The following is a 27846-nucleotide window of genomic DNA, read 5'->3' as shown; positions in this document are numbered from 1 at the left end:
TTAGAGTCAGTTCACTTACCAAGTTACGAAAATAAACTAACTAAAAATCTTAAAATTCTAAAAGCTAAAGTTTTTGTTATATAAAGCTTATGACATTCAAATTAAATCCATTTAAGCAGACAAAGAACAAATCAAACATTGTTTGAAAGTCAGACAAGTGTTGAGGAATTTTAAAGTGTGATGGCTCAGCTGCTGTTAAAATGGGTGTATATGGTATGACTGTATAGGGCTGCGTTTGTATGCAGTGGATGAACTAATTTTGCAAGCTATACCATCATCTGATCTGCCTATGTTTCAGTTTGAGCAACAAGCCCATGCCAAGTTACATCACTTCCTAACGTCAAATGCTAAGTTCATGTGTTTGAGAGAAAATAAATTAACTGAGATACTAGCAGGAAACCGGAAATGTTAAAGTTCCTCAGAGACAAGAAGGAGAGCAAGGCAAAACAATGGCATTATGCATATTTTAAGAGAAGTAACATGTGGAGGCAGAGTGACTGGAGCCTGTACTTTTTCTTGACCCTGATTGCTGTGTTTCCTGTTTTGGGTAAGTGCAAATGAACAATATTTTTTTAAGTAGAAGTAAATAGTTACTGTGGTATTCATAGAAATTCACAGAAGGGAGTGGTAATGGCATGTGCCTTAGGGATAAGAACTTCTCCACAGTAGGCTGACAGCTCCTTGATACTATGAGCTTGCATAACTGGGAAAGGAGTTGATTTCAGCAGGAGAGATGTTATATGTTTCCAACTTCACATTTCCTGTATGTTACTGTTATTTATCTCTCAAAGCAGACTAACATAGGAGAATGCTTAAAAATTTTTGACAAAAAAAAAATACAGTGCTAAGGAAGTGAAAAGGTGTGGGATGACGCTTTGTTTAATGCTGCTATGTCTAAAACAGCTGTCCACTAAAGGTTGCTAATGATAGTATGAAATATTTCTCCAGCCCTGTCTTGACATGTTGATCACACAAATGCAGATGCAATTGTCTTATACTTTATTCATCTTTAACTGTCTTGATTCTTTTAATTCTTAGATACTTTTACAGCCATCCTTAAGGCAGTGCCCCCCTCCCCCCACAACCCACAAACCCCATCCTTGTGCTAAAATGTTCAATGTTTTCTGTTACATAGAATTCTGAGAAAACAATGACAAATACTTATGTGTCCTTTTCTCTTCATCTTTTTCTTCTGAAGTGAACAGCCATCCGGTGACAAATGGGTACCAGTGAATTCAAGCTGGCAAAAAGATTTTTTTTACTTAAAAAAAACAGCAGTGTCTATGGTATGAATGCAAAATTGAAAGGAAGATTAAACAGCAGTCTAAAATAAAAGTCCAGCAACCTTATATGAGATTTAGTCATTTTGTCTTCACTGTAACAAAACCTACACAACAAATATAAAAAGACACTGAATGCTTAAAAATGTCTACTCATTAAGACACAAAAACTCAGCCAGTTAAATTCAAGAAGCACACTGGTACTCAGGCTTATGAAACTCTGCTTTAATTGGGAGCTCCATGTAATACAAACCATTTTACAGTAGAAAGCCATTTCTATTCAAAAATGTGCATCCTGTACAAACAGTGCAATCAGGGTACCCATAAAAACCAAGCATTTCTCATAGAAAGTAGTTTGGCAGCTACCCAATGACAGTTCAGTAAAACTACCAACCAATAGAAATGACTGATTTCCCATCATAACTGCCATTTGTTGTGTGTTTGAGAAATGGATATGAAAGCATTCACCATCAGAGCAAAAGAATTTCACTTCTCAGGTTTCATTGTCAAGCTAAATTTCTTGGAATCCATTTCAGCAATGCCCCCGCCTGCATACACATATACACACACACACACACACACACACACACACACACACACACACACACACACACACACACACACACACACACACACACAAGTATATGCATAGATTGATATAGATATATATCTAAAAACCTATGTGTGTGTGCATATATACATATAGATCTATATATATATATATATATGTATATAAAATTTCCAACAATCTTCTGGTGCACATTAGCTCCTGGTGTGCTCGGACTGTACCAATATGCAAATACACCAAAAAAAAATGTCCAACACTACCAAGTCCACAAATGTAATATAAAATAAAAAGATAACAAAAAGAGTGTCATTTTACAATCTTACAGCAGTATTTATTTATTTATTTATTTAAGGCAAGTGCCCTTGGCCGACAAACAGTCACAGCAAGCAAGAAACTCCAAACCGGTTTCGCCCCCTAGTGTCTTCAGTGGAATACTGCTGTCCCTTGTAACCCATACATTTATATACTCACATTTTAAAGATATAACATGTACAATCCCCATCATTTTTTGTCATGAAATACATATATTCTCTAACACATATACAACCTACAACCTAATGAAATTCACTAATAGAGAATTTATAAAAACTTTTTTGAAAGACACTTTTATCAAAATCATCACTTTCTAAAGATATTAATTCAAACCAGATTTATAAAGTGCACCCAAGTTTATGATCCAGAGTCTTTCCTTTTTATCTAAAATAGCATGTTTATCAACTTCTGGAGAATTTGTCCTCCATAATGAGTCAATGCCTACAAAAACAAAGTTAGCAGATGTGTGTTCTATTTTGTGTTTAAAAAGAGCACTCCTAGTATGCTTGCATTTAATGTCACTTAAATGTACTGCCATCCTGCTTTTAAATGGCCTGAGATCTGTCCCACATAGAAGGCCCCACACCGGCATATTGCCATATAGATTATCTATTCACTTCAACATGTAATCATATTTCTAATTTCAAAAACCTTTGAGATATTACTGGATGTAAATGACTTAGATTTTTAGAATGACTTTACAATATGTGCAAGGATTGCTCCCTCTAAAAGTACTGGCCTCATTTTTATTAACATCCATCTTTTTGAACCACGATAAAAATTCACCAATGTTTTTCCACGTTTATATCCATAAAGACTATGTTTACTGAGACAATCATCAAAAAACTCATCTGTTTTTAGAATATGTCAATACCTCTCTATAACATTGCGTACTCTATAAGTATTAGCACCGTATGTAGTCACTAACCTGGGTTTAGATTGTTCAACCATACATTCTACACTCTGTAAATCATGCTGTAAAAATCCCATTTTTAATGAAAGTGCCACTTGTCTTTCTTTCCTAATATGTTGTCTATTGTAACCATGTTGAACAAATCTTTTTCCCATTTTATCTACCTCACTGTGATAATTATCTTCTCTGTTACAAATATGCCGTAATCTCTTAAACTGAGATTTAGGTATATTTTGTATTGTGTGTCTCGGATGACAACTGTCTGCTTGTAGAATAGAATTTCTAGTGAACGGTTTCCTATATAATCCTGTGTTAAGGGTCCCGTCACCAGTTTTTGTAATATGAACATCTAGAAAATCAATGGCTATAGTTTCTATTCTGTCCACAAAATTAATGTCAAACACATTAAAATTAAGATGTTCCACAAATAATTTCCACACTGTTAGAGAGCTGGACTAAACTGCCCAGAAATCATCCAGGTAGCATCTCCACATCACCAAATCACCCTTAAATAGATTGCCAACATCATAGATCAGACTACATTCTATATATCCCATGTAAAGGTCAGCATACACCGGGGCAAATGTGGTACCCATTGCTGTCCCCTTCACTTGTAGATAGCAATCATTGCCAAAATAAAATACATTGTTATTCAACACCAGTTTCATTAAATCTATCAAAAGTTCATCATGTTCCTTAGAATAATGGCCATATTCTGATAACCAGTACTTAATGGCCTCAATTCCTCCATGGTGTGGGATACTAGTATATAATGATTGCACATCTAAAGTACAAATATATGAACTATGTGTTATCTGTAAATCATTCACAAGTTCCATTGTTATCTTTCAGTCTTGATCTAACTAACTGTAATAATAGCTTAAATTGGTTTTCCAAGTACCTAGAGATGGGTTCTGTCAAGGAACCAATTCCTGATACTATGGGTCTCCCGGGTGGATGAAACACATTTTTGTGTATCTTTGGTAAAACATAGAACATTTGTGGCTTTGGGTTCTCTACCATTAACTCTTTAACTAACGCTTCAGAAATATAACCCCTTTTGTTATATTCCATCAACATTTCATCTATTTTATGTTTGAAGTCAACAGTCGGATCTAAAGGCAGCTTATAGTAAAATCTACCATCATTTAACTGCTTTTTAACTTCACTAACATATTCAGATGTTTTCCAAAGAACTACAGCCCCACCCTTGTCAGCCTTAAGTATCACTGTCTTTATTTTCTTTCAAATGTCTCAATGCCAATCTTTCTTTTTTAGTTAAATTGTCACCATGATGTTTGAAAATATCACTTTGATTAATATGAAATTCACGTAACACACTATCTTCAAAAAGTTTAACTCTTGCATGGTAGCAGGTATAAAAGAACTTTTTTTTAACCCTAAAATAAGGTACTACATTAAAGATTTCACTTCTGTTATGAAAAAAATATTTCAAGTTTAATGTTCTACAAAAGTTTTTTATGTCCATGCAAACATCATATTGGGACAAAAGATATGACGGTACATAGTTTAAGCCTTTATTCAGAACAGCCCTTTCTTCATTTGTTAAATTATAGTCAGTTAAATTAATTATAAATCCATCTTCTTCTTGTTCTATTCCGTCATCAAATTCCTGAAGGTTCTCTCCATCTGTGTTTCCCCTTCGTCTGTGGTGCTTCTTACCACCCCTTCTAAAGGACTGATTCTGGACTTTGGTTTCTTATATTTAGGTGATATCCACTACATCCCCCATGTCATTATCAGTATCGGTACTTAATGCATTTGACGACATCTCCGAAGCACTAGATTCTGTACTGTAGCCCAAATTATGAATAGACTTCAAAATAGATTTACTGCATTTACATTTGTTTCTGCCTGATTTATTAACAGTCTCAGTAAATCTAACAGCCATTTTCGTTTGTTTCCAAGTATAGGCCAAACACAATGCCAGACACACTAGTTATTGGTGACTCCATAATTCGACACACACTGATGTCCTCACCAGACCAGGTAAGGAGGGTTACAGTAAGCTGCCTGCAGAGGCTGGAAAGAAGAGCGGCCCTGGAAACCCATACTAAAGGGGTGGAAGTAAGCCACAAACTATGGAGGCTTTTAAATTAAATGCCGCAGTATAGGCTTTATCAGGCTTAAAGTCATTCAAGTCTCTATTGAACTTTTTAGTCTTTCTTACTTTTAACTCTGAATCAAAAACAGTCATATCTTTGATGTATTTGTCATATAGTCTCTTATATTCATCCTGCTGTTCATAACATTGTACTGCCCCTAGACAAAAATCAAGTTTGTTTTTAATGTCACTAAGTGTCTCTTCATAATATGAAATCAGCAGTTCAATAAAAAGTTTGGATGCTGTATTTTGTATTGAGCACCATTTAGTCATGAAAATCTGATTTTCCTTACCCATACCGGGTTCTACATACACTCGTAACCCCCGGGGCACGATTTCAGCTTCCAAGTAGGCTCGCAACAGTTTAATATGCCATACAGTTGAACAAAACTTTTCTGTAGATAAACCCAGTTCTTTAAAAGTGCTTTGCATCTCTGATGTGCGACTCACCCCAGTAAGCACTGTTTCTGTTTGCCAATAAGCCACATTCCATCTTCTTTATCTGCTGAAAGATTCCCAATAAATGTACGTAAATTACCTTCAAAAGACATCATGAAACTGGTAAATAAATCCACTCACAATGGAGATGTAAAAACGCCACAGCACACAGTACCGATACAATTCCCAACAACCTTCTGGTGCACGTTAGCTCGTGGTGTGCTCGGACCGTACCAATATGCAAAAACATATGCAAAAACACTAAAAGAAAATGTGCAGCACTATCAAGTCCACAAATGTAATATAATATATATATACATGACATATATGTATGGCTAATAATTGATGAAAAATTCTGCACTGCACAATAACAGAGTTAAGTAGAACTTACCTACCTCCACTCTTCTACAGACTTGCTGTTTGACATGGACAGATTTTAATAAAACAAGGAATGGATATATAGGAACATTCAGTTTTTGTTTTGATTAAACTCTAATCAGCAAACTGCATGACTGGTCTTACAGACTGCTTTTTTAGCCTGCCAGGTGCTTTCTATTCAAGACTGTATTACAGCTGGGTCAGGTAATCTGTCTTTTCACCACAGTTGTGGGAACTTGGAGTTGGTATGTTATTAGCAGGAGGTGTGGGAGGCACATCTTATTCAGTCTATTTAGATTCAGCCTAAAAATATCAGTCTTTTAGCATTCACTAAGTAATGAAGCAACTGAGACAATCTCATATATATATATATATATATATATATATATATATATATATATATATATATATGGATCCATATCAGATAATCGAGTTTTCAGAAACTCGAAATTCATATGGTTGAGACCATATAATCAAGTTTCTGTAAATTCAAACATCCAAAAAACCCCCCACTAAAATCTAACATTTTTTACGATTTTGCAGGGGGTCCCCCCACTCTGTTCCCCCCACCCACTGCAAATTAAATATACCAACTCTGAGATCGCACTACAGTGAGGAAAAGGGTAAATTTCCCTTTCTGCACTGTACCACGATCTCCATTCAAAACCTTCAAGTTTTTGAAAACCCGATCATATGGTCATACACTTTACTGAATGTTGAAATATTTGAAAAGTGTAAAGGTTGGATGTTTTGACAAATTTTCATTTTACCAACACGAAAAACTGCAGTTATGACAGGAAAAGGAATTCTGCCATGTCCACTGGTTGGTAGTTTTAGTGAAATGTCATTGCGTCAGATGCCATTATGGTTCATAGGTTCATAGGTTCATACTAGGCTATCTGCCCTGGGGCAATTATAAGCCTAGCCCAATACTGTATGGCTTACGCCACCCTTGATTTGAGTATACTGTGCCCTTTTTAAGGTTTAGTTTACTGTGCCTCTGTCTAATAGTGACACGGGAGTAATCCCTGGGACAAACCTACGATCCCCCATCCACTTATCGAGATTCTTCTTGAAGAGATTCAGTGAGGTGCTCTGCCTCACATGAACTGGAATTCTATTCCAGAGCGAAGGGAGCCTCTGGGTTATGAACCTGTCCCTCTAGCAAGTTCTATTTATTTCTGTGCCGAGGTTCAAGTCCCTCGAGTGTGTGGCTCTAAGGGATTTAGATTTACTGAGGTGGAGCATGTCCATTAATTCTGGATTTGACAAAGCTTTGTATGTCAGGCATAGATTGCCTCGAAGTAGGCGGTATGCAACTGAGTAGAGCTGGAGTTTTTTTAACCGAGCAGCATATGGCATCTGTTTGAGACCCTTGATCCTCTTGGTGAGATACTTTTGGGGTCTTTCTAATTGCTGCAGGTGTCGGGTAAGGTACATCCCAAAAGGGGCATTGTATTCTATGATGGGCTTGATGAGGGATGAATAAAGGGGCATGATTACCTCTCTTGATCTAGATGTGAAACCCTTCATGATGAGGTGGGCTATGTAGAAGGTCTTTCTAACCACTTTGGCAATGTGGTTTTCAAAGGAGAGATTGCTATCAACTTGGGTCCCCAGGTCCCTAATAACTTTCTCTGTACTTAATGGGTTTCCGCCTATGTGGTAATTTGTGGGCACATTGTTTTTGCCAAAGGGTATGACTATACATTTTTTGGCATTTAGCTTTAAACCATGGTGCTGGCACCAGTTATCTGTCTCTGTGAGACCTTTTGAAGGATGTTTGTGTCAGCTGGAGAGTTGATTATGGCACCCAGTTTGCAGTCGTCTGCAAACTTGGTGAGCCATAGTCCTCCCACGTTTGCCTGTACCTCGGAAAAGTATATACCGAACAAGAGTGGTCCCAGGACAGAACCCTGTGGGATGCCACTTGTGACCGGTTTCGAGTCTGACATGGCTCCAGCAACTCTAACTCTGTGGGTTCTGTCTTTGAGCCAGTTTGCGACCCATCTTGTGACATAGGGGTTTATATTTAAGCTGGATAGCTTATCTATGATGCCTGAGTGGGGTATTGTGTCAAATGCCTTTGCAAGGTCCAGATAGGCTGTGTGGACTACCTTCTCTTCATCTATGGCTTTGGTGACTGTTTCAAAGAAGTCAACCAGGTTCAAAAGGCAGGATCTGCCCTTGACAAAGCCGAACTGGGTAGGATCTAGTGTCTGTAGGTCCCCAATGTCTTTGTTTATGAGCTCCATGATGATCCTCTCCATAGCCTTGCAGACTAAGCTAGTCAGGCTTATGGGCGATAGTTTCCAGGGTCCGTAGAGGCTCCACCTTTGTGGAGTGGGACCACTGTTGCTGTATGCCATTCTGTGGGCACATATCCTGTAGTGAGGCTGAGATTGTATAGCTGTTTTATTTGAGGGATTAGTTCCTCTTGGAGTTCATGTAGGGCGCAACCTGGGACACCATCTGGTCCCATGGAAGCAGTGTTTTTGCTTTGGAGAGGGCAGCCTTCACCTGAGCATCTGAGATGTTTGGGAGGCAGCCCTCTGCCGGGATAGATACTTGCTCTTTGGGGAGGGGTGGAGAAGTTTGCACTGAACCTGTCTGCCAGGATATTGGTGATGTCTGTGGGTTCAGTGTATTTTTTGTCATTTAGAATCAACTCAGAACAAGTCTGGGAGTTGCATCCCAGGTTTCTAACATAACTGAAAAAAGCCTTATGATTGTCTTTGGTGTCCTGTGCAATTTTTCTCTTGAAGCTGGCCTTGGAGGATTTTATGAGGGATCGTAATTTTTTGCTAGTACTGATCAGAGATGCCTTCCCTATTAGGAATTTTGCTATATCATGTAGTAGCTTCCTCCTTCTGTTGTACAGTTTATTTATGGCAGGGGTCCACCATAAATCTCTTTTAGAAGTTATTTCCACTAATATTTTATCCAAAAAGTCATGTTTATATCCTCTGTCTAATAAAACAAACTCTTTAACATAGTAGCATCTCTTAGGAAAATGTCCTTATCACTTGTCATCCTGCTTAATCTAATAAATTGACCTCTCACAACATTATGTTTCATAAACATTGGATGTTGACTTTGTCTATGTAAGTAACTGCTGACAAAAGTTTCTTTCCTATAAACATTGCTTGTGAAACATCTCTATTCCTTATCCAACTACATTGTTATATCCAAAAAATTCACCAATGACCCTTTATTGTTCATAGGTGTTTACTAGGCTAATGACCACAAGGGCCTTTTTAAGATGAGCCATGCATCCCAAATCTCTGACAAGTTCTGATACCCTTGATAAAGTGTAAGCAGGGTTTGGGAGATGAACCATTTACAGGTTACCTGTGTCCATTAGAGACATAGGTACCAAACTGGGGTTGCATTTCCTGTTTCCCATCCAATTGTCCATTGTTATTTAGTATGAAGTTAAGAAAATCTGTTGAGGTACTGAAATCTGAAAAAACTGATCATATTCATCAAATGTACCTCTCAAATAAAAAAACAAGTGATCAGTGTAATGTCTATAAAACATTATTTTATGAAAATGTGTGTGTCTGGGTTTTTACATATCTATCCTCCTCCCACCAAGCCTTGACTAAGCAAAATCGGGTGCCACTATGGCACCCATAGCCACTGCTTTTGTTTGCTGAAAATACCTGTTTTGGAAAGTCAAAATTTTTTTTTATAAAGTTATTTCCAATAAAGTCCAAAATGCATTTAAAAAGCTATTATGCTCAGTAAATCTTGACAAGTATTTTCTAACAAATTCTATACCTATTGTTTGTTGAATGCACTTATATAAGGATATAACATCTAATGTTATTAAAAATCCCTGGTTGTCAAAAAAACTCACAGTTATGCAGTAGCTCTAGAAGATGCAAAGTCTCTTAGATAAAACTCAGATTTTTGTACTATAGAGTTAAGTATCTGATCTAAATAGACTGAAATAACTTCAGTCTTATACAAATGGCTGCTACCAGTGGTCTAAATGGAGGCTTGATTTTGTTTTTATGAATTTTTGGGAATCCAAATATCCTAGCCATCTTAGGTTTTTCCACCTTAAAAATTGTAGAGTTCAAAACTAATGTACCCCTATGTAAATAAATCATTAAGGAAAAAAAATCAATGGTCAAAAAACTTCTAACAACTTCCTCCTTTGTAACTTTTCTGTAACACACATCTTCACTTAATAAATCCAAGATGGCTTGGTTGTAATCTGCAACATTCATAACAACTATTCTATTACCCTGTCTGCTTTCAACAGATTTTTGTTGTTGTTTATCAAACTGTTTACTGCAGTTCTTTTACAAACCATTGGGTCTGTGTGCATGTGTGTGTGTGAAGGTGAAATCTCCCCATCCAGAAAATATCAATCAAAAATGATATCCAATGTCAGAAGGCAGCAGCAGGTGTTGAATATTTGGGATTCACTATTTCAAACGTCAGGCATTTTGTGATATGTGTTTTTTGTACCTCTGTATTCTACCTGCAGTGGAAATGGTTTTGCCTTTTTCACATAAGCAAGTATAGTAAAGCTGTTAGATGCTACATTCTGCAACACTTTTATTTCACTGTGTGACAGTGAAGTATATTACAGCTTTTAAAGTTGTAAAATGCTTTGGATGCTCTTCTGTATTAGATGCTGGTTATGGTCTAGCATGAGACTACAGCTTAACAATAGTGAAAGGTATTTATCAAAGTCGTTAAGCACTTTTCTTAGCTCAGAAGGATGCTTAACAAAAGTGTGGTTAGCCATATTGAGAGTCTAATTGTGCCATGCTATGTGTCACAAGAATTTTATGTATATACTTAATGGTTATTTATTAATGTATGTACCCTTAAAAGGTCTACCTGTGTGAAGAAAATCAGTTAAATCATGAGGAGCAGAGAAAATAATAAGATAAGTAGGAAGGTATCACAATGCTATGCCTAAATCATAGCATAAGAAGGAAGGTATCACAATGCTATTCCTAAATCATAGCATAAGAAGGAAGGTATCACAATGCTATGCCTAAATCATAGCATAAGAAGGAAGGTATCACAATGCTATGCCTAAATCATAGCATAAGAAGGAAGGTATCACAATGCTATGCCTAAATCATAGCATAAGAAGGAAGGTATCACAATGCTATGCCTAAATCATAGCATAAGAAGGAAGGTATCATAATGCTACACCTAAATCATAGCAGTGGGGAAGAATGCCTCCAGCTCTTGCTGGTTCCATGATCTCTTCTGAGTATTATGACAGATGAAAATAAACTATAGCAGAATTATTCTGTATTTGCCATTTTCTCTTTACATTTATTATACTTTTATCTACCACCCAGTGTCCTTTGGAGGTTATAATTGTTTACATTGACAAATCAAGTTAAAATTGAAGTGCAAACATTCAGTCTGAGAGTCATGTGAGAAGCTAAGTGTGATTGAAGATATGAAAGGGACGGAAGTTGCACATCCTGTGAAATTCAAACACACTGGTTATTCAGAGCAGATGGTGTATGTGTTACAAAAAATGTCTCATGTTATATTAATTACTCTCTACTCTACATACAGTGTGAGTTGTAAAGTAATGTTGTAGGTATGAAGGTGTTCTAGGAATTAAAGTATCCGTACATTTTTTGAGAAATCAAATAAATAAAATTAATTTAAAATTTAAAATAAATTGTATAAAGATCATTATTTTATTTATTTTTTTATTTTTATTTTACATTTGTTAACCGGGAAAGTCCAACTGGATACATATCCATTTTCAGAGGAGGCCCGGGGAGAGAAGCTCCAAGCAGATAAACATTTAAAATGCAGTATACAGTAATATTTCACAATTAACAAAATCAAAAGAAAAATACACATATGTTACATATTTAAGAGAATGGTCTGAGTAAGGTAATATTTACAGGGATATTAAGCAATTTAACAAAAATAAAAAGACAACTACAAATAGGTTCCATAATGAAAAACGTTCAAAGTAAATTTATATTTGGATAAGAGAAAGTCAACAACAACGTGGGAGGTGGAGGGAAACTATAAAGGGAGAAAAAATTAAACATATAAGAAAAATGAGGGTATAAGAAGAGGAAACAGGTAAAGGAAGATCATTTATAAAGAAAGAGAGGAAGAATGAGATAAGAGAAGGGCAGGTTAGGTAGAAAGCAGCAGTGGCTGAGAACGGAAGCTACAGTTCTGATAATGGAAGCTAGAGCTAATATAAAGGGGTAGAAGAAATTAATTGAAAGGAGGGTACGGAGAGAGAAAAAGGGAAATTCTCTTAGATAGCTAAGATGGTTTAATAGATTATATGAGTAATGTCAGGTTAGACTCGGACTAGCTAAGACTGAGACAAGCTTTAGTTGAAACTCAAGTCAGTGAAGTAACTCAGACTGAATAATTTGAGTTTTAGTCAGGGTTTAGACAAGGATATAACCAGTTATTGTACATGTGTGTCTTTAGTGATATGTTGAAGTGAGGCGTGGAGCAATTTGTGGTTAGTTCACCAGGAAGGGAGTTCCATTTTTTACCAGCAGTGTTATCATCACAGCATAAGATCCAGATGTATGTAGCACAGTGTATGCGTGCCCAACTACATACCTAATAGAGCTAGTTGAAATATGTATCCAAGAATTATCTGTATGTCTTGTAAATTTGTCTCCTTGGAGGTTTTCTCCCCGGGCCTCCACTGAAAATGGACATGTATCCAGTTGGACTATCCCAGTTAACAAATGTAAAATAAAATAAATAAATAAATAAAATCAGATGTTATCAGGACATGCAACACATTTTTGTAAAAAAAGTATATTATAATAAATGGGGCAGCAGTAACCTAGTTTTGTGTTTTTTATAGTGAAATAACTTTAAGCAAATGAGAAGAGTGTGTGTCTGCTATTGTGTATAGATACTTTTGTTTGAGTTGTTCCATAGGTAGTGCTTCCTTGGGGGTATAGTAGTGAGCAGGTGCTGTGTGACAATCATCTGTTAAGTGTGTTTTGCACATTTGCACTGATAAAGTCTACTACCTATCAAACATGTTTGGTGTAGAGCTTTAGGATTACGTGCACGCAGTCAGCTGCAGTTTTGAGTTCGATTCCCAGAGTCTTAATTTGCCTACTGTGTGACTTGGAACAATTCATTTAACCAGCCATTCATCATGTGTTCCCCTGAAATGAAATGTGTGCCCAGTGTGCTTACCTGGTTAATAAAGAGATGAAAGTTGCAGTTTTTCAAACCCAAATTCATGGATTCATGCAGGTGAGGCTGTTCACCCTGCCCAGTGTCAAGATGCAGAGCAAGCCTTTGTTTTCAGTAATGTGGATGTATTCTGGCAGGGGAGGTATAATCAGAATTTGCGGTGGTGGTGCTGCGGTAGCGTTGTCGCCTCATAGCAAGATGTTGTCCCATTTGATTCTCAGCTAGAGCGTCTTCTGTGTGGAGGCATACGTGAATGGGGCATGCCTTTGTTGAAGGTTGTGCATCAGGGCTGGTAACCCGGTACGTAAAAATCCACTACCAATAATTAGCGGACCGGATTTCCGCTGTGGCGACCCCTAACCGGGAAAAGCCGAAAGACACAAACAAACATTCCATGGTAACCATTCAGTGAGGAACATTCCACAGTTTGGGGCTGTTGTTGATAGACTGAAAGAAATATCAAGTCGCTTCTGCCTCATAAATATATTCAGCTATTAAAGTATACTACTGAGACATATAAAGTCAAAACATATAAAGTCCCATACAAAAAATCCTGAAATTTTACCCCTGGCAACAATATTATTCACTGCCACAGACTAGAAAAAAAGGTGGAGATGTGGCTGTTTTATACAATAATTATGTCACATTCTCTCACTTCAATACCCTTATATCAACTTTCAGTGATTCTGAACTTCTTATTTCCTTTCTTAATGTAAATGACCACAAAAATCGCTGTGCAGTTGCTCTCGTTATTTGTCCTGGAAACAATATTAACATGCGGGAGAAATTCTCTGCTACATATCTGACAATATTTTTAAAGAAACTATTCTTTTAGGCAAGGTTAACATCGATTGACTATCTCTTGCATCTATCATTCCAACCACTAGTGTTAACTGGCATTTTTTTCTCCAACAAGCTAAAACAAAGCCAATATTAATAGATCCATTCTTGACTGGATTCTTGTCTCTGATCCTTGCAAATATGTCAATTCAGGAGTCCTCCCCAGTTGAGCTGGGAGTTGGCATAATGGTTTAAGTTGTTTATATCACAGACACAAAGTATAGACTTTGATTCTCACCTCTGAGGGAAACTAGTTAGGCTTAAAATGGCCAACACAGGCAACTAGCCTAGTACTTACCTATGAACCTGTAATAAAATTCTTTCAGCAGTCACAGTCCCATATTTGCCAACAGACAAATCACTTACCATATTAAAAAGCATCAATATGAATAAACTTGAAATCTCTCTAACTTTCATCCTGACATTATTGTGCTAAAACCTTGTAACTGGTCTGTACTTAAAACCTTACCTCTGGATGAAGTAGTTAACGAATTCCACATTATATTTCTAAACACCTTAAATACACTTGCCCCCACAAGGAATAAAAGAGCAAAAAACATTCAAACCTCCTGGTACCATTGACATCAAGCTGGCAAAAGGATTCTTTTAACTTAAAAAATTGGCTGTGGTATGAATGCAAATCTGAAAATAATTAAACAGCAGTCTAAAATACAGGTACGGCAACCTTACATGAGATTTAGTCATTCTGTCTTTTCTGTAACAAAACCCACAGAACAAAAATAAAAAAGAGACTGAATGCTTAGAAATCTGTGTTTAATAAGATAAATGACATTTCAGCCAGTGAAATTTCAAGAAACAGACTTGTACTTGGGCTTACAGAGCTCTGCCTTAATTGGGAGCGCCATATAATACAAACCATGTTACAGAGGAATGTAATTTATATTCTATCCAGAGTGGACAGTGCAATCAGGTTGCCCAAAAATAGCAAGCATTTAATGTATAAAGTAGTTTGGCAGCTGCCCAATGACAGCTCAGTAAAGCTGCCAACCAATGGAAATGACTGATTTCTCTTCCTCATCATAACTGCGTTTGCTGTGTGTTTGTGAAATGGACATCAAGGCATTCACCTTCAGAGCAAAACAAGTTTTGCGGTCAATTTAAATTTCACACACACACACACACACACACACATATATATATATATATATATATATATATATATATATATATATATATATATATATATATATATATATGGGTCTATGTCAGAAGATCAAGTTTTTAGAAACTCAAAATTCATATTGTTAAGACAATATGATAGAGTTTCTGAAAACTTAAACTTTATAAAAAAAAACAAAAAAAACAATAAAACACAAAAATATACCTTTTTTACATTTTTGCAGGGGGGAAGCCCCTCTGCACCACCCATGTGTGGGGCTGCACCCCTGCACTCCCTGTAGAATTTATATACCAACTCTGAGATCTTACTACAGTGGAGTAAAAGGTAAATTTCCTGATCCTCATTGTACTGTGATCTCCATTCAAAAGCTTTGGGTTTCCAAAAACTCGATCATATGGTCTCGATCATGTGAATTTTGAGTTTGTGAATACTCAGTCATCTAATAATATGTGTGTGTGTGTGTGTGTGTGTGTGTGTGTGTGTGTGTGTGTGTGTGTGTGTGTATGACTAATCATTGATGAAAGTATGAATAACTAATGAAAGTTTGACAGAACATTAGCTCTCCAAACCATGAATATATAAAAAAAAAAATAAACTGTTTTATGGAGACAAGCCATCTTCACCTCCCACAACCCCTCAGCTCTTAATATACTAATTCTGCACTGCACAATAATGGCATTAAGGGTGACTTTCTTACCTCCACTGTTCTACAGACTTGCTGTTTGACATGGATAGGTTTTGAAAAAACAGAGAATGGGTATAAAGGGACATTCAGTTTTTGTTTTGATTAAACCCTAATCAACAAACTGCATGACTGTTCTTACAGACTGCTTTTTCAGCCTGCCAGTTGCCTTTTGTGTGAGATCACATTACAGTGGGGTTTAGGAATTTTCCTTTTCACCACAGTTGTGTGAATCTGGAGTTTGTGTATTTTATTAGCGGGAAGTATGGGAGGCATATCTTATTTGATCTTTTTAGATTTGATCAGTGATGAGATAATCTTATGGTGCGGATGCCCATAGTGCAAAGTGTTGGGATGCGAGATCAGATAATCCCAATCTCTATTACAATGCTGTCTTTTAAAAGCCAGTACTGCATTTGCGGTCAAACCTGAGCACTGTAGACTCTGTGTATGGTCTAAACTGTAGCAACTCCATACTACATTTAGCAAGGAGTTTGATACAGTTTAAAAGTAAAAAAAAAAACTCTCTTTTTTAACTAAAACCTGAGCTCTAAAGAACTCCTGGCAAACAGGCAGGGTGTAATCTATAGCAACTGATTGCTACATTTTATAGCAAGCAGTTTGCTAAGGTTTATTACAAGAATGTTTTTAAACTGAAATGTGAGCACTACAATGCTCCATGCAGGCAGGGTATAAACTGTAGCAACTGTTTCCCACATTTGTAGCAAGCAATTTGTTACAATTTAAAAGAAGAATTTAGAGGGTTTTTTTTTTTTCATAAAAGGTGTTCAAGGAGGGTTGGGGGCAAGGCAGAGAAATGGGACTCAAATAGCTGGGCAGAAGTGGGGGAGCATGTTATGCATTTGCCACCTGGATGGTGTGCCACTAGAAGGAATTTCTTTTTTTTTTAACTCTTCACTTGAAGAGCTGAGGGGAAGGACCACTGACTCACTGGTGGATATTTTGACAGAAGTTCATTTTACTGGCATAAGAAACTGCAGTTACAATATGGAAGGGAAATCATTAATTTCCATTGGTTAATAGTTTTATTGCATGGTCATTGTGCCGGATGACATAATGATTGAGGTCTTCACCTCTCATGCACAAGGTACAAGGTTTGGTCCTCACCTCCAGTAAATACCTGAATCGAGTTTGCACATTTTCCCTGTGTCTCTGTGGGGTTCAATCCCCCCAGCACAAACTGTAGATGGTGCCCTATATGAGGAGGAGTTGTAGACTAACAGCTTTAATTGTGGTGAGAAGTATCCTTTGGAAAGGAGAACACGGATCACACATTGTGCACTGTGTTGGGGTTAGGCACTCTATGGTATAATAATTGGCTCTAGCTGATTCACTCATGCTGACTATAATCTCACCAAAATTAGGCATGAGTATTTCCCAATGATAATTGGTTGAGGACCCAGACTACCCTGACTTATGCCAGAGACCATGCTAATGGTGGGAGTGGTGTATGTGCCCTTACTGGCTAGTTTGTGGCCACCTAAAGTTCAGCAGCTCTGGGTAAATAAGTTAATGGCCGTCCTCTGCCCATTTGCCCAGCTTGGGTCTCCTGGAATATCTCTGCTGAGCAAAAGCTGGACATTAAACCAATCAAACTGCCAAACATGAGCTAAGGATTGCTGCACTCAGTGCAGGTCATTAACACTATGGAGCTTGGAAGTGAATGACATGATGGTAAGGAGTAGGCTGGACATCATATATATATCCAGGAAATAAGATGGAAGAGAAATGCAGTAAAGCCACTTGGCTTGGGATCCAGAGCTCTACTCAGGAGGAGGACAGGCTAGGTGTGGTTTGAGAATTATGGTGAGGGAGAGGCATCAGAAGACAGTGAGGGATATTATCAGAATTAGTGACAGCCTCATGGCAATCAGACTCCAGTGTAAGAACAGGGGACTATTCATAATCTTAGTCTATGCCCCATATCAGAGTTGTGATAGTGAGGAAAAGAGAGCATTCAGATAGTTGCAGGACTCATGAGATGAAGCAGGACAATATGATCTGATGTTGATAATGAGTGACCTGAATGCACATACTGGGACAGACAGAAAAGGATATTAGAACTGCCTGGGTCCACATAGGTTGAGCAACAGAAATACAGTGGATGAAGCCATTCTAGATTTCTGTCTGGCAAATGGTTCTATGGTGGCCAACATATGGTTCAGCAAGAGAAACAGTCATGATCGGATACAAGAGTTGCCATCATGCAACTCAGGCAGACTTCCTCCTAGTAAGGAAAGGGCATTGGAGTAGAATCAGTGATTACAAAGTCATCCTCAGTGAAACAGTCGGGCCTCAGCATAAATCACCGGTTGTCAGAGAAGGCTATAAGTTCAACAGAGACTAGGCTGAAGACCTGGACATTTACTCAACGATCTATCACCTCAGGAAGAAGTGGAAATAGGTGGAGTTGAAGAAGAATGTCAGTACCTCAAAACAGCATGTATAGGGACAATAGAACAAATGTGCAGCAGAGACAGATATAGAAATAAGGTACGTAGGGAAAGCTAGTTGTGGAATGGAGAACACCAGGAAGCCATCAAAATAAAGAAGGAGTGCAGGAAAAAGTGCGAGATAGGAAAGACAGACCAGGCTAAGAAAGAATAATGTTTAGCTAACAAATAGGCTAAGAGAGAATTTGCAGTAGCAAAGAACAAGGCATCAGGTGCACTCTAACAGCTTCTGGGAAGTGACTCCTAGATGGCACAAAGCAGATAAAAAATCTGTGACAAAAATCAGGGCATTATAAGCATACTTGGGCCAGTGTTCAAGAACAAAGGGGACACCCAAAACTGTGAGCAGTACAGCGGTATCAAACTCCTGTCACACTGCTTGAGAGTTCTGGAGAAAGTGACTGATAAATGAATACACAGAGTAGTAGAAAGTAAGACAGGGTATGAGTAGTTCACATTCAGATCTGGATGCAACACAACTCATTCAATGTTTGCAGTGAGACAAATAGTTGAGAAGAAGATAGAAATGAGAAAAGGAGTCCAGATGGACATTACTAGGCTTGGAGAAAGCATATGATAAGACCCTAAGAAGGGTGATTTGAGCAGTCCTATGATAGTACAAAGTCCCAGAAACACTGGTAGAAATACTGCAGGCTGTGCACAAGGACCCAATGACTTAAGTACAAACAGTGTTCGGACAGAGGTTTTTGTAGTTGGAGGAGGTCTGCATCAGGGTTCAGGTCTGAGCCCACTGCTGTTCACACTGGTGATAACATTAGCAAACAAATCATAGGGGACAGATCAACAAAATTGCTGTATGCAGACAATGTGGCATTACAGGCAGACTCTGGGCAAGAGCTTCTCTTCCATCCCTGCTAAGAATCACCTCAAACTCTGAACTTTTCAAATCCCAGCTCCATTCCCACCTCGCCCAGATCCGAAAATGCAATTGTACTTTTCCTACCTAATTCCCTTAACTTCTACACTTATTTGTTCTGCCTTCTGTACCTTTACTCTTGCTGTTCCCTCTTCTGATGACCCTCTTGTGTCAATCGCATTATAAATCTAAATCCATGAACAGCTTCCTGTAATTAATGCTTACACTTTCCAATCCTAATCTCTGCTACTCGCTCTCCTTGCTAATAGCTCTTCCACTTCGTATGCTTGCTATGTAATACCCTTCTCTCTCAAATCTTATGTTTTCTATATGCTTAAATCTATGTATAACTGTATAATAACTTCTGTTTTAAAATGTATAATTCTATATATAACTGTATAAATCTAAAATGCTGGTATAATTATATGTATAACTTTACAAGTGTATAATGCTTATCAGCTGTATGTAATGCGGAGCTTTTCTCCCCGGGCCTCCACTGAAAACGGGCCCCCTGGGCCCAGTGGACCTCCCAGGTTATCAAACTGGAAATAAATAAATAAATAAATAAAAAATAAATAAGAGCTTCTGCAAAGGATAGGGGAATGGAATGAAAAACTGACGACACATGGGATGAAACCGAATACAGATAAGACAGCTGTAAAGGCAGAAAATATGGGAAATCAGAAGATGAGAACTGATATAGAATGGAAAATAATGAAATAGATTAACAGCTTCAAATATCTGAGAGGGGTTGTTGAAGAAAAGGGAAATATGAATGAGGAGGTCAAAACTAGACTCAGTGGGGCTGCAGCCAACTGGCATAGAGTATCAGAGATAATGTATGACAGAAAAATGCCAAAGAAGCTGAAAAGTAAGGTGTTCAAAACAGTGGTGTGACCAGTACCACTGTATGGTACAGAAACCTGTGCAGTAAAGGCAGAGCAGTTGAGGAAGCTAGAAGTGATAGAGATGAAGAGCTTGACACTAGTGGTAGGATGCATACTGAGAGACAAAAGAAGAAAAAGTAGAAATGAGGATATAAGGGAATAAACCAAAGTACCTCCACTTGCAGAGAAAGTCAAAGAGAACAAACAGATTATAGTGGTTCAGGCACATGTACAGAAAAGCAAAAAACAAATCTGTAGAAGAAGATTTGGGACAGTCAGAAAGAAGGCAAGAGGAAACAAGACCATCCAGCAAAGAGAGATGGATTGTATGAGAGAACACCTGTGACAGTCAGGCATGACTGTCGATGAAGGTAGGAGAGTGGCATTGAGCCAGGAGAGATGGCCACAGTTGACACAGCTCTGTTCCATATAGAAAACTGAAAACAAGGGGTTGATGATGATGATGGTGATGATAATAATGCTGTGTTGCTAAATGTCTTTTTGAAACTGGTAAGTGGGCTTCTCTTAGGGTTAGGAGTCTGTGTGCATGTGCTTACCAGTTATTCTTAGATTTGGGGTTAGGTAAGCAGATGCATTTCATGTGTTTGTGTGTGTCTATGTTTATGCATGTGTGTCTGCGCATGAGTGCTTGCAGGACAGGGTTAGGTAAGGTGAAAGAGCTAGTATGTGTGTGTCTGTGTGTGTTTGTATATAGTGTAAGCTGTTTGTTTTGTGGTAGCATTATAGAAAAAGAGATGTGTTAGGGTTAGGATGAAGGTAGCATGGGGGGATTAAAGTCTAACCTTGCCCCTAACTCTAACCCTACAACTTTTCTTAGAAAAAAAACTTTTTGTATAAGACCACCAATACTGAGACAAATTAGAGCTTAGTGTTAGGAAGGGTTTTGGTGTAAAGATCAAAAAAGAAAACTGTTTTCCTTTTGCAATCTTTTGTAGTTTTGGCATTTAGGGTTTTCAGTATGAATGTTTGAAATATTTTTCTGATGTTTTATACTCATTATTTCAATCACATGTTCTAGAATCATGAATATATTCGTATATCTGTATCTTAAGGTGTTAACATTCTCCATGGTTCAAGGTGTTAATGCAGTCATTTTGCAGAGTAGCAGAGGTAATATAAGTCTTTCGGCTTTTCCCAGTTAGCGGTCGCCACAGCGGAACTCCGGTCCACTAATGATTGGCAGTGGATTTTTATGGTGTCGAGTTGCCAGCCCGATGCCCAACCTTCAAAGAAGGCATACCCATTCACACATGCACCTACATGCATGTCTTTAGACATCACTTGACCACGGGGAGGACATGCAGACTTCACACAGAAGATGCTCTAGCTGAGAATCGAACAGGAGAACCTCTTGCTGTGAGGTGACAATGCTAACTGCTGCACCACCGCAGCGCAAGATTCAAATTCAGATTGCAAAGAATAAGGCATTAGCCTCCTAATCCAGGGATTGTGAGTTCAAGTCCCATCTGGCTTGATAAAATCTACCCTTGCCACATTCAAGATAAACCAATATAATTAGACATGCAGCTAGAATGTCTCTTCCAGTCTGTCTTGGCTTGCCCTCCTTGAGGACAGTGGAAAATTTTGAATATTTTTTTTTTTTGGCTAGACTTGAAATAGTCAGCAGACTGATTGCTTAGTACTTGCCTACAGAGCTGTATGTGTGTGTGTGTGTGTGTGTGTGTGTGTGTGTGTGTGTGTGTGTCTGTGTGTGTGTGTGTAAAACAAAGGATAAAAAGATCATACAGACAAACCATTCAGTAAAAACTGCCAGAAAACCCCATTCAAGCTGGAGTTTTCATTGTGTGATACCTTAAACCTCCTGTAATGGAGGCCCATGGGATATATACCAATGACATTTTAAGGACATTAAGTGTTTTTACATAGCTTCTGAATGTCCATGACTTGTTTTTACTTTTTATATCTTTATGGTTATATTCAGGCCAATAAAGCTAAACCTGACTATCTGTGGACATGCATGGTTTAGCCTTTTTATTGACCTCATCCCCACAGCATAAGTGGATATCTTTATTGCCCTGAGAAGGACAGATGATAAATGCCATATAGCTAGTCATTCAATGGGTTATGATTGGGTCTGTAATCATAACCAACTTATTATATGTTTGAAACATGGATGCAAAAAAAATTCACATAGAGGAGAATCTTGACATCCAAGCCTTGAACATATAACAACTGAGTTATGACAGGAGAGACCTGATGATAATTCTTTGCAGTCCATGGAGCTTTAGCTGTTCCAATGCACTACTGGTTACAGAAAGAAAAAAAAGTGTATGAGCACAAAGTGTTTTACAGTTTTGAAAGTTGTAAAAGACTTAGCACTGCCATTAAGATTGCAGACAGAAGTTGTGCCTCTCTGATGAATGAATAACTTTAAAAAGCTGTTCGATGCTACATTCTGCTGCACTTTTATTCCACTGTATGACAGTGAAATATATTACAGCTTTTAAAGCCGTAAAATGCTTAGGATGCTGTTTTGTGTTAGCTGCTGGTTATGATCCAACATGAGACTTCAGCTCAACAACAGTGAAAGGTAATTTGCAATCAAAGTTGTTAAACACTTTTCTTAGGTCAGACGAGTGCTTAACAAAAGTGTGTGTTACCCAAATTGAGAGTGTAATTGTGTTACTCTATGTGCCATAACAAATTTGTGCATATGCTTATTTCAGTAATTTAGTAATGTATGTACTATTAAAATGTCTATCTGTGTGATGAAAATCAGTTAAATGATAAGGAACAGAGGAAAATAAGAGGGAAAATATAATGCTAGGCCTAAATCATTGCAGTAGAGAACTACATCCCCAGCCCTTGCTGGTTCCATGATCTCTTCTGGGTATTATGACAGATGAAAGTAAACTACAATACAGTTATTCTGTATTTGTTGTTTCCTCTTTACATTTATTACAGTTACTCTTTTTTATGCTACTTAGTGTCCTTTGGTGGTTATGTTTGAATTATTTGCGTTGACAAATCAAGTTAAAACTCCAGAGTGCAAACATTCAGTCTAAGAGGCATGTGAGAAGCTAAGTGTGATAGAAGATTTATTTATTTATTTTATTTTTGTACTTTTGTTGACTGGGAGAATCCACTGGGTCATGGTGACCCATTTTCACTGGAGGCCCAGGGAGAAATGCTCCACGAGAATTTACATTAATGATAATAGTAGTAAATAAGAGACGTTACATAATAGAGAACATTAAGAATGTAACAGAAATAGAAAAAACATAGTGTGCCATAGGCTTTCATGTGTAAACATTCCTTGCAAAAGAAAAATGAAGAATGATAAGAAAGCTTACTTTTCTGAGAGAATAATATACTGGAGAGTAAAAGATACTAATAGATAATTTCACTATTTTCAGTAAGATATAGAGATATACATTTATCTTTGAGAGAAGGTAGACGATCTATGAGCTGGGGGGTTAGGTATGAAAAGGACGGAAGTAGCACATCCTGTGAAATTCAAACACACTTGTTATTCATGGCCATTATTGTGTGTTACAAAAATTAACTACATTCTAATATACATGTAGTGTGAGCTGTATAGTAATGATGCAGGTATCAAGGTTTTCCATGAATTAAAGTATCCATACATTTTTTTTTTTGAGAAATCAGGTGCTATCAAGACATATAACACGTCTTTCCGAAATATATTATAATGAATGGGGCAGCAGCAAACTAGTTTTGCGGGTTTTTTTATAGTGAAATAATTGGTAAGCAAATACTATTGTGTATAGATACTTTTGTTTGCATTGGTTCTTAGGTAGTGCTTCCTTGAGGTTGTAGGTAGTGAGCAAGTTCTGTGTGACTATGGTCTGTTAAGTGTGTTTTATAGACACTGACAAAGTCGACTGCATATCAAACATGTTTGCATGTTTGGTGTAGAAGTTTAAGATTATGTGCACCATGACTACTCCTGTTCTGTTTAATTTCCAGAGTCTCAATTTGCCTAGTGTGTGATTTGCAGCAATTAATTTAACCAGACACTCCTCCTGTGTTCCCCTGAAATGAAATGAGTGCCTGATGTGCTTAACTGGTTTACTGTGAAATGAAAATTGCAGTTCTTGAAACGTAAATTCATGGATTGGATACAGGTGAGGCTTATCACTCTGCTCAGTGTCAGGACGCAGAGCAAGCCTTTGTTTTCAGTAATTTGGATGTATTCTGGTGGTGGGGGGAGTAATCAGAATTTGAATGAGTACATTCCATGGCAACCATTCAGTGAAGAGCATTCCACATTTTGGGGCTGTTGTTGATAGACTGAAATAAATATCAAGTCTCTTCTGCCTCACAAATATATTCAGCTATTAAAATATACTACTGAGACATATGAAGTCAAAACATATAAACCCATAGAAAAAATGCTGAAATTCTACCACCGTCAATAATATTATTTGCTTCCACAGACTACAAAAAAGGTGGAGGTGTGGCCGTTTTGTAAAATAACTATTTCACATTCTTTCCTTTCAATACTCCATAGCAACTTTCCATGATTTTGAACTTCTTATCTCTTTTCTTAATGTAAATGACCATAAAAATTTCTGTATAGTTGCGTTCTATATTCCTCCTGGAAATAATATTAACATGCTAGAAGAAATTCTGGATGTCTGATGATATTTTTAATTAAACTATTATTTTAAGCAATGTTAACATTAATTGGCTATCTCTTACATCTATCTCTCCAAGCACTAGTGTAAACTTTCAATACTTCAAACAACTTAATTTCTTCTCCAACAAGCTAAAACAAAGCCAGTATTAATAGATCCATTCTTGACTGGATTCTTGTCTCTGACCCCTGCCGATATGTCATTTTAGGAGTCCTCCCAGATTCTCTTAGTTATCACAATCTCATAACTGCCAACAGATAAACCACTTACCATATTAAAAAGCAAAAATATGAATCAACTTAAAATCTCTCTAACTTTCATCCTGACACTTTCAATGATGTGCAGAAATCTTTTAACTGGTCTATACTCAAAACCTTACCTTTGGATGAGGCAGTTAACAAATTCAACACTGTATTCCTGAACACCTTACCCTTGCCCCTACAAGAAATAAGTGTAAAAAAACATTCAAGCCCACTGGCTCTCACATGGCACTAGAAGCCTCATGCAAAAGTATGAAAAGGCCAGGAAACTATGGCATAAGGGAAAAAAACTCCTTAAAACTTACATTATACAAATCTCCAAAACTACACTAAGAAGCAAATCTAGTTAGATAAATAAATATTACACAGATCTGGAAGATAATTATAAACAGAATAAAAAAAAATATGGTGCTTGATTAAAAAGTACTACAATCTCTTTCCAATGTCACCATAAACCTTTGGTCAGATAACCCCCCTCAGAAACAACTGCCAGGTTCAACTCTTATTTCAGTGATAGTCATAGCATAGCATCCCTTACCACCAGCTCCCCCCACTTTTCAGATGATCCACAGCTCTACCTTTACAATTTAACCTGACTGTACTTCATATGTAAAAGAACTGCTAAAAAAAAAAATTGAAGCCATGTTCACTCTTTACAGACAATCTCCCTGCAAAGTACCTTAAGTTGCTGACAACTCCATTGCATATCCAGTCTTAGTTCTCATCAGTAGATCCATCCAAGAATGAAGTCTCTGCCCTATTGAAAAAAATTCTACATTATCACACTCCATAAAGGTGGTAACGCTAAATTATGGTATTCAAACCCATATCCAATCAGATCTATATCTAGCATTCGATTGAAGTTTTCTCTCAAAGAATCTCTTACCATTTTGTGGCTAACTACGTCTACTACAACAGCATGATCTTCCATATTATCATTTCTGTAATGTCCCATTCAATTATCTTACTAATAATATGATACGCCAGCCTCTCCCTACATTACTAGTCTCTTATACTAGTATGCTCCCACCTACTATAATTTCAATTCCTTCTTACACTTATCCCTCACTTTTCTTTTTTAATTTTCTCTTTCTCTTCCCTTTACCCCCTCTTCCTACCCTACCCTCTCCACCAATTTCTTCCTATTCTGCTATGTGTGGGCAAAAAGCAAATGCATCAAGGATCAAAAGCCCCAATCTGCATTCATCAAACAAAAAATAAAAAGTGTTGTTTGCAGGGGGCACGCCATCTTGCACATCCCCTGAACTTATACATACATATATATATATATATATATATATATATATATATATATATATATATATACATATATATATATATATATATATATATATATATATATATATATATATGTGTATATATATATATATGTGTATATATATATATATATATATATGTATATATATATATATATATATATATATATATATATATATACATATATATATATATGTATATATATATATATATATATATATATGTGTGTGTGTGTATATATATATATATATCAGAGTTGCACCAGCTCAAATAAGAGGGAAATTCCCCCCAAAATGCAATCACTGCTGGTACAACTCACTAACAGTGATTCCCAATGGGGCAACTCTGATCGCTGTCGATCTGAACCTTGGGCAATCGAAGAGCAAGCATTCAATCTTCATCCACCATTTCTTCCTGTAATACTTGTATACCTTTTCTTATTCTTTATTATATATTTTGCTATACTCATCAGCTTTGATTCTGTCACCTAGTACACTAACCTTCCTCACATTAGAACTTACATTAATATATATGTTATAGCCAGTTCCTACTGTCTCTATCCCATATGATGTGCTATAACCCCAGGACACATCCTTTCTACCATTTGTAGTAACAATATAGTTTGTACCTTTGTCTTCCAAATTTAATGCTAATTTTATTTTACCCAGTAACCAGCACTTCTGTGTAATCCATAGCTCTTACTATCTCTGTAACTGCTTTTTTTCAAAGATTGCCTAAACTCTAAAACTGCTTTTGTTTGAAATATCATATGTGTTTTTGATTAGCTTGTGTACTTTCATTATCTTATTCTATATGCATTACTGTCGTACTGTATTCAATCTATTGTTTTTGTTATTGTATTGATATATTTGGAGCTTTTCTCCTTGGGTCTTGAATGAAAATGTGTACTTTTTACCTAGTTGTACTTTCCTGGTAAAGAGATGTCAATAAATAATAAATAAATAATCCTGTAACATTGCTGTTTAATGCTAATTTATAATGAAAATTGTATATTATGTTGGAGCTTTTCTCCCTGGGCCTCCACTGAAAAAGGGCTCTTCAGCTCAGTCGGACAATCCTGGTCAGCAAATGTAAAATAAATAAATAAATGAATCTGTGATTCTTTATGTGTATTGGTTTGGATGAACTATGTTATCATCCCTTACCCTCCACACTAATTCACACATACATGAATAACAACTTTCTATCTCTGCGTATCACACCTAGCACAATTACATTATTCTCAGCTGGGTGGAGGGGCTGTCTTATCCTAAATCATTCATTCCTCCATTTCCATTACTTACTTTATCCCACTGAAGGACATGTTGGAGCCAGAGTAAAAGATACAAGGCATGGAACCTGTCCTGGATGTGACAACAGGCCATCACTGGATGAATATGCACATAAACACACACACATATACATATAGACACACACACACACACACACACACACACACACACACACACACACACACACACACACACACACACACACACACACACACAAGTATGCATGCACCTAGACACAAAGCATACAGACACACACACACACACACA

General features: G+C 37.1%; 1 protein-coding gene across 2 annotated transcripts in view; it reads left to right on the top strand.

Moving 5' to 3' along the window:
• The first annotated feature begins 382 nt into the window (after positions 1-382).
• Positions 383-27846, top strand: part of TMEM154 (transmembrane protein 154) — a 479239-nt gene continuing 451775 nt past the window's right edge. For both annotated transcript variants that reach the window (XM_044062046.1, XM_044062045.1), the window contains exon 1: positions 383-547. In XM_044062046.1, coding sequence (XP_043917981.1) covers positions 406-547 — 142 coding nt within the window. In that variant the 5' untranslated portion in view covers positions 383-405. The remainder of the gene's footprint in view (positions 548-27846) is intronic.

Source organism: Protopterus annectens, chromosome 2.part1, assembly GCF_019279795.1.
Source record: "Protopterus annectens isolate FY-2018-M chromosome 2.part1, PAN1.0, whole genome shotgun sequence".
NCBI classification, from domain to species: domain Eukaryota; kingdom Metazoa; phylum Chordata; order Ceratodontiformes; family Protopteridae; genus Protopterus; species Protopterus annectens.
The sequence above is the reverse complement of the archived record's forward strand: the minus strand, read 5'-3'. Positions and strand labels throughout refer to the sequence as shown.